The sequence below is a fragment of the Arvicanthis niloticus genome, chromosome 11, assembly GCF_011762505.2.
Source record: "Arvicanthis niloticus isolate mArvNil1 chromosome 11, mArvNil1.pat.X, whole genome shotgun sequence".
Classification (NCBI taxonomy): Eukaryota; Metazoa; Chordata; class Mammalia; order Rodentia; family Muridae; genus Arvicanthis; species Arvicanthis niloticus.
In genome coordinates, this window is record NC_047668.1 from 57,283,385 (window position 1) to 57,296,583 (window position 13,199).

The 13,199-nt window shown below is 45.1% G+C and overlaps 1 protein-coding gene across 2 annotated transcripts in view; it reads left to right on the forward strand.

The window, feature by feature from the left end:
* Positions 1 to 13,199, forward strand: part of Galnt14 (polypeptide N-acetylgalactosaminyltransferase 14) — a 219,350-nt gene that overhangs the window by 171,763 nt on the left and 34,388 nt on the right. For both annotated transcript variants that reach the window (XM_034514638.2, XM_034514635.2), the window contains exons 4-6: positions 4,089 to 4,156; positions 5,453 to 5,518; positions 5,677 to 5,798. In XM_034514638.2, coding sequence (XP_034370529.1) covers positions 4,089 to 4,156; positions 5,453 to 5,518; positions 5,677 to 5,798 — 256 coding nt within the window. The remainder of the gene's footprint in view (positions 1 to 4,088; positions 4,157 to 5,452; positions 5,519 to 5,676; positions 5,799 to 13,199) is intronic.

Sequence of the window (13,199 nt, forward strand, 5' to 3'; positions counted from 1 at the left end):
TAGGGAGAGGCACAAGCAAGCCAGGTGCTAGCAGGAAATGGTCTAATTAGCACTTACTGCTGCCGGTTTCTTTCCCTTTCTGTTTTTTTTTTTTTTTTTTTTTTTTCACCCCCTCTGTTTTAAACCCTGGACATTTTTCATTTGCTAATCATCTCTCAGTTCAACCTGCTCAGAGCTACATGCGATTTACCCTTTGATGTTCACAGAAGAGAACGCTTGAATTTCAAAGAGCCGGCGGGGGTTTTGGGGGAAATCGAATGTAGAAGCTCCAGTGTAATCAAACCTCATTAGAGGTTATTCTTCAAGCAGGTTTTTCCCTCTGTCTGCCTCCCTCTCCCCTCCTGCCCTGATTAGAGGGCTGGTGGTTGGGTTTGCTGTGTTTTCTTCAGGACAATCATAGTGAGTAATCTCTTCCCACCACTATATGGTTGAGGCTGCAGCCTCCTTTTCCAGTGTTCTCCACCTCCCTATAGACAGTGACAACTTCCCAGGCTTCATGTTGGGGTTCCTCTCTCCACCTTACACTAGTTGCCATGGTGAGAATTGAAGCTTCATAAATAAAGGTAGCTCCAGGCAAAGTTCCTTTCTCATAGAGTCTGCATCCTGCATAGAAAGAGGGTTGCACTGGAAACAGCTCAGGCAGATCTGAGAAGAGCGATGCTCATAACCCCCCTCCCCCATTCTGAACCCCCTTCTCTGCTATACACAGGACTCTGGGTATATTGTGATGGCTGTCGTGAGGCAGAAATATTTTTGAACTATGGCATTTGGAGATGCTGAGAAAAGTTCTGAGACCCATAGTTAATACTGAAACCAAGCCTGTGCCTCATGAGAGACATGAACAAAGGATGGAATATTACCATCTCCAGGGGTGTTACTAGGCCTTCAGGTTCATAAACCCACCCCAATATTCTCCCTACATTTCAAAAGAAATTAAGAAACAGAAATCAGTAAAGGTGTGAGGAGAAGCGCAATTCCCGCCTTACCATGCCTGTGGTCATTTGGTAATTTATAGAAGCCCAAGAGACAAAGGCTATAATATATTGTAAATTTAGCATTGAGGTGGGCTAAACAGTCCTGATCTGGGGCAAAGGGACTTAGTTCCCAAGTTACCTTCATTGTGTCAGGCTCTCTATTAACAGTTTTTAGGTCAAGTCTAGCCTGAGGAAGATGTGTTAGGCATTCTGTTTTAAGGATTCCTTAGTGGGGAGAGTCCCCTAAATGTAGGGCCAGGGTAGGGCCTGGAACTGACCCAGGCTCTATGTTAGTCTCAACCTTGCTCAAAGGGGCTTCTTTTGTCAAGAGGCAGTCATGAATACAGAGATGCAAGAAGTATCTTGAGCACTCAACCCTAAGTGGACAGTCTGTGCCAAGCCCCTCCCCCAAGGCTCAGGATCATCACAGGGAGGGGGTTGGAAAGTGTGTGAGAGTCAGAAGGTAGGGAAGAATGCTGAGAAATGCTGGACACAAGGACATTGCATTCATGGTCTCATAAGGCTGTGGTCACCTGCACAAGAAGACCAAACCAGTCAAAGTTCAAGCATGGTCTGGGGAAGGGCTCACAAGGCCCCACCCTTAACTGAGGTGCTATTGGCAAGTTGATAGCTATTGGGAGAGGTGTGGCCACTGGTAGTTTGTCCATCTTTGGTGATGATGGCTTCATACCTATGTGAATATGATCATCAGTAAATGGACTCAGTGAATGATTATAAATGAAGACGAAAAGGAGGAGGACGTGGAGTTTGGAAGAGGACATTTGAGGACAGAAAGAGTTGGAAGGGGAGAATGAGGGTGTATATATGTTTTATTTTTTATTCTCAAAGAATAGATAAAAAGTGTTATTTAAAAGAAACACTGCTAAATGGCTAGCAACTGTTGGAACTTTATTTCCAATACAATGAATAGGGAAGGTGAAAAACAACTTCTCTATGGGAAATTATTGTACCATTCTTATAAATAAAGAAAATGCAGATTTAGAATTAACAAAACACTCTCAACTTGGCAGCAAGGAAACTAAATCTGCTTAACATTTTTGAGGGAAATATTAAATAATAATTTTGTATTATTCTCCTCAGGGGAATATAATATCCCCCTCAGGGGAACATTCCCCTGAGGGCTGAGGAAATAACTCTGTTGGGAAAGTGCTTGCTGCATAAACATAAAGACCTCAGTTCAGATCTCCAGCACCCATGAAAAAAGCCAGGGATGGCTGCGTGTACTTCCATAATGCCAGTGCTGGGAAGTGGAGACAAAAGGACCCTTGGGGCTGGCTGTAGTCAAGGCAAATTGGTGAACTCCATGTCTAGTGAGAGATCTTGTCTTCAAGAATAAGGTGAGAATAATTCAAGAAGATATCCTTCTTAGTTGGGGTTTTTATTGCTATGACAAGACACCGTGACCATGGCAACTCTTATAGAGGAAAACACTTATTGGGGCTGCCTTACGGATAAAAGGGTTATAATCCATTGTCTTCATGGCAAAAAGCATGGCAGCATGCAGGCAGATATGGTGCTGGGAAGGTAGCTGAGAGTTCTTCATCTGGATCCGCAGGCAGAAGGAAGAAAGAGTAACACTGGGCCTGGCTTGAGCATTTGAAACCTCAAAACTCACTCCCAGTGACACACTTCCTCCAACAAGGCCATACCTACTCCAGCAAGGCTACACCTCCTAAAGTCCCACTTCCTATGAGCCTGTGGGGGCTATTTTCATTTAAACCACCACTAACATCCAACACTGAACTCTGACCTCCACTTTTATATGCATGGAAACACACACACGCACACATGAGTATACACATATAAACACATGCATACAAACATGCACACACACAAAGATCGCCCATATCTGAAAGAGAAATCTCAGGGATTCTATGGATTGGCGCATGTGAGGCTGCACACTTGTTCTGGCCTGACAGAGTTTTGTTCCTAGTTGCACTCGTTTAATAAGTACAGGGCAGAAGCTGATTGTATTCTTAATTTGGAGGTCAGCTTGAAGCTTGGATTCTCTGTGTCTGTTAAACACTGATTCAGCGATTATCTGATAGCAGGAGGGAGAGTCACAAGCATCTCTCTTTAGAGTGTTTTCCTCTCTTACCAGGGCTCCTGCTTGACATCCGGGTGACAGGGGCAGGAGCTTGCCTGGTAAGGTGTAAAACCAGCTGCCAGTGTCAGGAAGGGGAAATGTTGTGAGAGGCTCCAGCTAAAAACCTGTGAAGGAATCCCAAGGGAGGAAACAATTAATTCTCCCTAAGTAGATTGGAAAGCTGTTAGAGAGAAATGACATTTGAACTGGCCCTTGTGGACAGCTTAGGGCCATTTCAAAGCCTTGAAGAAGAGACTCTCGATAGAGAAAAAGCAGAAGAAACTCCGGTGGTGGCACTGGGCGTGGATGGCTGCGGGCAGCATAGGTCAGCTCAGTGATGCGAGGATGTGTTGTAGATCATGCTGAGGGTTTGCAGTGGAGGTAGTGAAGGCAAAATGGGATCTCATCTATTTATTTGTGGCCACATGGAAACCACACTACTGGGTATGTGTGTTTTAAATGTCACCTGAAGGCCACCAGGAAAAGTGCCTGGGACTGAGAAGAGCTGAGGAAGGTAGAGGCTGCAGCAATAAACCAAATAAAAGTGGGCACACTGAAATGCGGAATAGTGGGATGTGCCTATAATCATGTACTTGGGAGAGTGAGGCAGGAGGATCAAATGTTCAAAACCAGTCTGGGATATACAGTAAGGTCTTGCCTACTCCCCATAAAAAAAGGATAGACCAGAACAGACATAGACAAGGTGATAGTGGTTTAAGTGTAACATCCAAATAGAAGTATTAGACTGGAGTTTGGAGAGAGGGAGGGTTGTCATTGGTACCACCTGGGTTTCTGTTTGAGTGGTTCACTGGGCGACATAGCATTTACTGTGATAAAGAAGGCAGAATTATATCCTCAGTGTCCCAGATGAGTAGGAACAGAATGACTGGGCATCTTCTGGTGCCCCTACAGCTTCCTTTCTCCCATGGAATGATATTTCAAAATAGAGTTGGTACATACATGCATGTTGCAATTAGTAGACATCGTAATTTCTCTTCTTCCCACAGTGTGTTAAACCGCACCCCTATGCATCTGATCCAGGAAATCATATTAGTGGATGACTTCAGCAATGACCGTAAGTACCATTGATTATTGACAATGGAGTCAGAAATGTCTAGTCCTAACTACTGTGTATAAATGGAGGGGAGCTCACTGAGACTGTAGAGGGGAAGGGAAGCCAACCTGGGTAGCAAACTTGGAAGACTGTGTCTATGACTAAGCTTCAAAAAGTAAGCAACTATATTTGAAAAAAAATGGTGCTCTCCACTGTAAGTTTTTGAGGACCTAATTAGCTAAGTTTATTAAATTTCTGCTTGAGAAGGATAGGGAATGAGTGTCCATATGTGGATGAGTGTATATGGTATTTGTGTCATTAGCTTCTAACATACATTCCTGGACAAAAGAAGAGGTACCATGCTTTCAAAGGACCACCATTAGAACCCAAAACCCCATCAGACTCCTGATTTTGGTCCTGCGTTAATGTGCGCATCTGAACTGAGGCTGTCATGTTTCCTACCTCTGGGAGACCTTGACATTGAGATCCCCATGGACATCCCAACACACATCTATGACAGTGTGTGCCTTTGGGCCATTCCACCCACTGGTCATCATCAGCTCCTATGTCACATTCCTTAGTTATCTCATAAGAGAACCCAGGGCCAACCTAATTTTTCTCCTGTGATCCAGTTTCCCACATAAAGCATGCTAGAGTCCCTAGACATCTGTCTACGTCTGAAAGTCACAGTGATTAAAGAAACATCAGAATTCAAGCATCATTGGTGCCAACTCCCACCGCTAACAGCCACTGTCCTGTTTGTAGTTCTATTCAGTCAAGCATTTCTAAAGGCAGTGGGACCCTTCCTCTAAAGGCCTTGGGACTCTTGTTCATCAGGCTGGAGACCACCCACCCATTATCATCTCTGTTGTGTTGGAAAACTCTGTTGCCTGATCTCTTCATAAAGAGGGCCCCCATGTTCTAAAAGCAAAGTCCAAAGTTGTTTACTTCCATTGTTGGCTTCTGGGCATTTAAAACTAGACTCACTGTAGTGAAGAGACTGCGAATTAATAACCCCTATGGTGTGTAGCAACAGAAATGGCCCTGAGATGACCAGACCAAGGAACTACACCTTGACCATTTTCATGAAAGCATGCAGGTCCCACTGAGTGCTGACCTGTTCTAAATGGGCCCAGCTGAGGTCATTGTACTCAGTGATTGTCAACCCCTTCCATGACTGAGAAACACCGTGGACTCAGGACCAGGCTCTGCAGTCAGGGTGGGGAGAGCAAGTAGGTCCACCTTCCTGATCCTTCCAATTTGCTCATTATGAGGTCACATCTCAGGTGCTTATTGAGCATGGCCTTTGTTTTGCAGCTGAGGATTGTAAGCAACTCGTCAAACTGCCGAAGGTGAAGTGTTTGCGCAACAGTGAGCGGCAAGGTAGGCTAAGCCAGGGGGCAGAGCTGGCATGAGTAGAGAGTGGGGTATGGTGGATGGATGTGTCTGGGTGTTCAAGGAAGTACTGAATGACTATTATGTGATCTTGCTGGTCCCTGGAGCAACAGTGGCACCCACCTGGGCATTCATTCACTATACAGGTCTGGTCCGTTCCCGGATGCGGGGTGCTGACATTGCCCAAGGCACCACTCTGACCTTCCTTGACAGTCACTGTGAGGTGAACAGGGATTGGCTGCAGCCCCTGTTACACAGGGTCAAAGAGGTGAGTCAAGCTGAGGAACAGAGCTGGGATTCCTACCTCCCACTTCACCCAGGGCCTCCAAACCTGTAATTTCACTTAGGGATGGGACAGAGTGTTTGTTATCTTCACTTTATGGATGAAGGACTAAATAAAGTGTCCTGAACAAGACCACGCTGCATGTAGTCAGTGGCGAAGCCATGCCTGCGCTGTTTGTTTTAACACTATTGGCTCACAACAGCAAGCATGAAACAAAGCTGTCTGCAGGTAGCAGGTAGTATTCAGTGTCTTAGGCAAGATAAAACTACCCAGAACTGTATCTAAGTTCTGGATAGGGTATCCTCCTAAATGTTGATTGGAGGGAGAAGGCAGCAGAAAGAGCCAGTTCCTGGGGGCTCTCTTTTCCCTTGCATCCATGGAAGGAATCCGTCTCATCCATTACTCCTACCACGTGCACACAACACACCACCTGTGGGCCAAGCCGAGAGGCCAAATGCTGAGAGTGGAAGCCTGTTGTTCTTCCTGTTTGCCCTTGAATTACTCTGAGATTCTGTGTGCTGCCTTCTCTGTGCCTCAGCCACCACTCTACAAAGCAAAGTACAGTTTTATTCTTTTCCTCATTACTTTGTCCTCTCTGAGAAGCTCACCCGTTCGTTCTTCTGGCTCACTACGGAAGCACATTGTCAATGATACACACTGGTGTTGCTTGACACCCCTCCTAAACCACTCCCTTGCACAGTGTGGGAAGCGGGAGTCAGACATTCGTAACATACTTATTTCACAGATGAGAAAATAGGACCCCAACTTTTACGTGACATGATTTAATATTCTTTAGGGATGGTGTCTTGAGCATCAGCCAAGCAGCACATGGCCTAGGTTAGGCTGGTTTCCTGCTCTTCCTGGTTACCACTCACCTCCTGCCTGCATAATAACACTGCTCAAATCGGAGAAGAGCTCAATGGTCAAACTGTTCAAAAGAGAACTAGGAAGTCTTTGCCACTTGTCTGTTGGATAGAGGACCCTCAGCAGGTTGACTGCACTCTTGCCCATGGGGCTAGTTGTCAACACCCATTAGGGACTATTCTTTCTGAATTTAAACCCTTAGCACTGTTCAGAGCAATCACTTTTTTTCCCCACATAAATCAGTCAGAAGGATCTGAGCAGGGAAATATTTTCATGAGCAGGCTGTTGAATTGAGTGTTTCCTTGGTACCAAAGACCCTTCCAGAAGCCTCCCGACACTCTGTGTGCTCATCCCAGCATCTCCAGGCTCCCCCGGATTCTGTGCTGACACAAATGAGCTGTTTCTGATCCTGTCATTGGCATTGCCAGTGTCCTATCTGTGTTGGCAGTAAGGAGGGGGTGTTGTATATGTATATGGTATGTACACACCCCAGTGTACATGGCAGACAAGGGCCAGTATGGAACATATTTCCTCTTTTGCTTCCTACATTCAGACAAGATCTCGTATTGAACCTGAAGCTCGTCAGTTTGACCAGGATGACTGAGGGAAGTAATGAGCTTCAGGAATCTTTCTGTCACCATTGCTCCCACCACACGCACACAACGTACCACTGGTACTGGAGTTCCAGGCCAGTGCTGCCTTGCTTAGCCTTTTACATGGATCCCGGGATCCAAACTCCAGTCATTGGGCTGGCACGGCACATACTTTCCTGGGTACTTTACTGACTGACCTATCTCCCCAGCCCCAGCGTGTGACCCATGCCTTCTTGTCCCCGGCCACCTTATTCTCCTTTTCACAAACCCTCCTGCTCTTCAAGACATTGCCAAAGTCTTCTCATCTGCATGCTCAGCCAGGATGGCTCCGAGGAGCCATTGCCGACTTTGTCCTCCATTTCCTCTTCTGAGTTTAGCTCTTAATCTCCCTTAACAGATGCCAAGTGCAGTTGGGAACTAGTCCCCTCTCTATCACCATCTTACCTGCTGTAGATAGGTTCTTGGTGCTTGAGAACCATTCTTAGAAGCCAGGCGTATTGAGATGCTGGCATGTTAGAATCAATAGAGAAGTAGACTCACTGCCTACCCCTAAGCTAATTAGCTGGTGTTGCTTGAAACCTATTTGGGGAAGAGTCTCAAACAGGCGATATGAAAGAAATTCATTGGTACTTAGTAGATCTGACATGGTTCCAGCCTACTCATGCTCTGCTGGTTGGGAAAGAGCTAACACAAACTAGGTGACCATGGGTAGAAGTGCTTTGAAAGGGGTTCTCAACCTGTGGGTCATGACCCCTTGGGTAGATTTTTCAGTGGCTACTTAAGACCATCAAAAGACACAGATAATTGCATTATGATTCATAACTGTAGCAAAATTACAATTATGTAAGTGATAACAAAAATAATTTTACAGTTGGGGGTCACCACAACGTGAGGAGCTGTGTTCTAAAGGGTCACAGCGTTAGGAAGGTTGAGAACCACTGGGCTATGGAAACTCTGACATTAAGAAAATTCTTCATGAGAAGGAAACATAGGAAAGCTTTGCAGACCTCTCAGGTGCTGAGCAGCTCCCACCAGGAGGAACCTCTGCATCCTTAGGAAAGTCTTGGTGCCTGTGAGTTACTCAGGAGCCAAGGGCTAGTGAAATCATCCTCTTGCTAGTCTGTGTGCAGAGCCAAGAAGAAACTACAGTATGCAAACAGGGCTTGAAGGCCAAGGCTGAAAACCCACATGGAAGGTAAAGAGTGGAGGACACAGACACTAGCTTTGAAGAGAAGTTGAAATTGGAGGCTACATTCCCTGCTTCAGCCAAGGTCATACCAAAGTAGACTTAAAGCCAGGAGTGTGATATTGTGGAAACCCTGTGGGCCAGGAAGCAAAGATGGGGAAGAGGAGGCCTGGACCCCTCATTTTCCATCACAAAAGTGTCTCACAGTTACTGCAGACATTTTGGAAAATATGGAAAATTAAAATGAAAACTAATCAAGCAAAATTCTGTCATGCAAAGACATCCGCAGCCTCATTTCTTCCCACTTAGGATCATTTTCTCTTCAGAGAAGCATCTTTTAGTGTAGTTGTAATCATCCTGTATTTACCCAACCTTGTATTCTGATGTGTTCCCCACCACCACCACCATCTTACTCATAAGCACTTTCATGTGATCTCTAATTTAACCCTAGCCAGAATAGCAGATGCATTGTCTGTGTGCATGCACATACATGTGAGAGACATGTAGCAAAACTGACCATTTAAACCATTTCAAATTGCATTGTATGTGTGCATGCACATACATGTGAGAGACATGTAACAAAACTGACCATTTTAAACACCTCAAACTGCAGTTTGAAGATTGTACAACTCTCACTGTGGTCTAATTATAAAAACATTCTCTGCACCTCAAAGGGAAACTCCACACCTGTTAACCACCGCTGCTCACTTCCTTCCTCTCCTTGCCTGTGCAGCCACTGATCAGCTTTGCCCCTGGGGACCTGCCTATTCTGTACATTTCCTAAAATTAGAATCATATGAGAGGGCCTTTTGAGTCTGACTTATCTTACCCAACATATATTTGAGCTCCACACACACTGCAGCATTCCAATATTCTTCTCATGGCCAAATAACTATTCCAGAGTATGATTCATCCACCTGCAGATACCAATACCAATAGCAATGCTGCTATGACCACTCACATATCGGTTTTTATTTATGTGTCTGTTTTAGTTCTTATGAGACATATACTAAGGACTGAGATTGCTGGAATTAGATGTTTCTTGTATAGGGATCCCCAAGATGATTATACTTAAAGATATTTTTCTTTGGTTTTGTTGTTTCTTTGACAATTTCATACATTTATATACTGTATGGGGCATTTCCTGTTACCCTCTTTCACCCTACTAAAATCTTTCTTTCAATCCCCCCCCCCCCCAGGGTCTCATTATGTATCTCTTGCTACTCTGGGTCTCATGATGCAGGTCAGGGTATCCTTGAGATCTGCCTCCTGAGGGCCAGAATAACAGGCTTGTGCCAACACACCTGGCATTTGTGTGTGTGTAGGTCTGTGTGTGTGTGTGTGTCTGTGTGTATGTGTTTCTGTGTGTATGTGTCTGTGTGTGTATGTGTCTGTGTGTGTGTGTTTCTGTGTGTATGTGTCTGTGTGTGTATGTGTCTGTGTGTGTATGTGTCTGTGTGTGTGTGTGTGTTTCTGTGTGTATGTGTCTGTGTGTGTATGTGTCTGTGTGTGTGTGTGTGTTTGTGTGTGTATGTGTCTGTGTGTGTTGCTCACTGTATTTAATTAAGGTTGTTTGCATGAGCAGGAGTCGGGGATTAGTTACTGAAACGTAGGCAACTTACCAGTGGCTACACTAATGGAAAAATGAATTTCAGCCCCTCCCCTATTACTCATTAGCTGGCAATAGACTAACAGTGAGAGGTGGAACCTCTTGAGCTCCTCTTTCATGCATGATAAAAATACAGATGCGCCCAATCTTATGCTAGTCTTTAGTAGCTAACCATTCTTAGGGGGGATTTAAGGAAGTTCAGCCGTACTGAGTCTGAAGCCCTTTCTATCCCAATGGCTCTGAGTCCATCTGGAAGAACTCCCCGAGAGATGCTCTCATTTCCCTATCTGCAACCAGCCTTACCTACAGGCTGGCAGTCTTCTTTGCTTTCTCAAATGGGAGTTTGACTTCCTGCAGCCAAACACTCCTCTGGGAGTCATTTGGCCCCATGATGGAGCTTAGCTTCTTGGTCCCTATCCCCTTCTGAGCTCAACCTTTCACAGTGAGGAGATTAGTGAGACAGGCCCCAGGATCAGCCTAGAGAGTCCCCCTGCGGGCCTCTAAGATTATGCTGAAAGACCTGCCTCTTGGTGCTATAGGGAGGGCAGGCTCTGGGACAGCCTCACAGGGATAGGGAATGTGTAAGCATTCAGCTGTGTTTCTGGGTTTCTTTGTATGTGCCTTGTCTCCACATAGAATGTGATTTGATCTTGTGAGTGGAAATGGGAAAAGTTTGAGCTGTAATTGGAGATTGAGATTTTCAAAAATAGAACAAAATAAGAAAGAAGTTGGGCTTGGGCTCTCCTCTGCCATCCTCAGCTGTAATACCTCCTAATTTCCCTCCTCTTCCTTCTAATTACTTGATACTGGAAACATTCACCAAGTTGGTTTCTGGTGTGTGTGTGTGTGTGTGTGTGTGTGTGTGTGTGTGTGTGTGTGAACATAAGCTTCTCTCTTCCACCTGCTATGTATTTCTTTGATGGGAAGGAGATTTCAAGAATTCTCAATGCTTTCAACAGTCAGCAATGTATATAAATAATGGTTTATGTATCCTTCAACACCTTTGCATGTGTTTCTTCTCTTGCTTCCTTACTCGAGCTCTATTAAAAAGGCAGGATCCCTTTACAAATAATGGCAACTTGCCTTCGCTTCATAGATTTACAAACAGAATCCCACAGAATATGCCAATCTAAGGAGGTCATACACATTTCTACATGACAGACCTCAAATAGAAATCCAGACATTTTGTCAACAAATACATCCCCAACCCCAACAGCACCTCCACAATGACCCCCACCCCCAGCTTCTTGAAAATGAATGATACGGATGTAAACTGATCCTCTACCCTCTGACAGCTTATGTATTTGAATATTTGATACCCACCTAGTGGTACTGCGGTGGAAGGTTATGGAACTAGTGGGAGGTGGCGTCTAGCAGGAGGAAGTGGGTTTCTGAGGATGAGTCTTACGGGCTGTAACCTTCTCCTATTCCTATTCATCTCTCTTTGCTTTCTGATCTGGGGAAATATAAGCAAGCAGCCTCACACTCTGGCTCCTACAGGAGCTCCTGGTGCCATGCAGTGCCTTCTTTGCTGCACAGAGGCTAAATAGATCCTTCCTTTTCTTCAGTTGCTGCTTGACAAGTATTTGGCCATAAGGAGGAAAACATAACTAATAGGTCACACCTCCACCAAGGCCAGCTGGGATACCCCCTAGACTGTTTCTAGACCCTGAATCAAATCACTCCACAATCCACTCGTCTTTCCTAGATGGTGGCATCTCCTTACTTGTCTTTATCTTCCTACAACTCCTATACCAGGGGAAGACTCAGGAGTTCTGGTAACTCCCTGAGAGAGTGCTTCTAGAAGTTTCTAATTGCTCATTCACAATATGCTTTGATTATGTGAATCGGTGAGGGAACATGAGGTATGACAACAACCATAAATGATGGCTACCGCCGGGTGCTCTCAACATCTTTTCTCCTGGTAAGAGGGGGTAGGCAGGAGACATATGGATGGGGCAGAAGGAAGAGTGGGAATAGGCTTGGATGTTCAAGGTAGGGGAGGAAATGGGGGATAGGGAATAGTTGGGAATCAGCCCAGGATTTCACTAGCTGCTTGCTTATGCTCAAGCCTGAACCTAACTCCAGTTATACCCTTTGAGGGGCACACAACAGAGTCTGATGACTCTGGGTATTGTATTGAGACTCTCTCCATCACTGAGCCTACAGCTTGAGAAGCTATCCGGTTAAGCCATAAGCAACCCATAGGCTCCTGGCCATCACCTACATAATATCCTCTGAGTGACTGATAGTCTCTCTTTAGCCAATTCCATTAAACATCTGCTGCCTGCCAGGCTCTGGACTAGACCTGAGGGACACACTGGAGAGTGGATACCAATCTTTTCACACAGATAACTCATGTTCTGATTTTTGGTGACTCATTCACAAAGATTTTTGCAGCCTCTTTCAAGGTAATAGCCCCAAATAGGTGGAGAAGTAGCCATGTGGAGGCTGAGGCTAACAGATCTAGACTTGGTTTTCCATTTTGATTTTTAAATAGGGAAAGGAGTCTCATTTCCACTAAAACAAAACAAAATAGCTTTCTTATAAACTAAGAGTCCTCAAGACCATTCTTGGGCTCAATGCAAGGATTTACAAGTCAGCGAAGCTTACCTACTTGTGTTTATCATTGATTACAACGGAAGAAAACAGGTTACCAGCAGCAGGAGGAAGGACCCTGTGGAAAATTCTATCACGATTATTTAGCTCTCCTCTCCTAGAAGGGTTCCAGAGACAGTGTTTGCTTCTTCTGGAAGAACCATATGACAGACAGCCCAGGGTGAGGGAGGAGAGTGTGACAACCAGAGACACTCACCTGTGCATTAGTATCCAGGGCTCTAACTGGCCTTCAGTCTCATACATGAGCCTGACCTTCATGGTCTTCATGGTCACCATGAGGCTACAGAGATCAAGTTGGTACTTCATGGGATAAACCCCTTACTGTACACACCACACTGTTAGCACTGAGTATCTAATGTAGTCCAAGCCTCCCAGGTAAATGATGACTGTCTTCTAGGCAGGATGTTCCAAGGGCTTAAAGGTCATCCCAAGCAGCTGGGCACAGACTAGACATGCCTCTGAGTGTATTTAAATCCTCTACTGTGCATGGGTTACTGAAGGAATCTGTGCAGCTG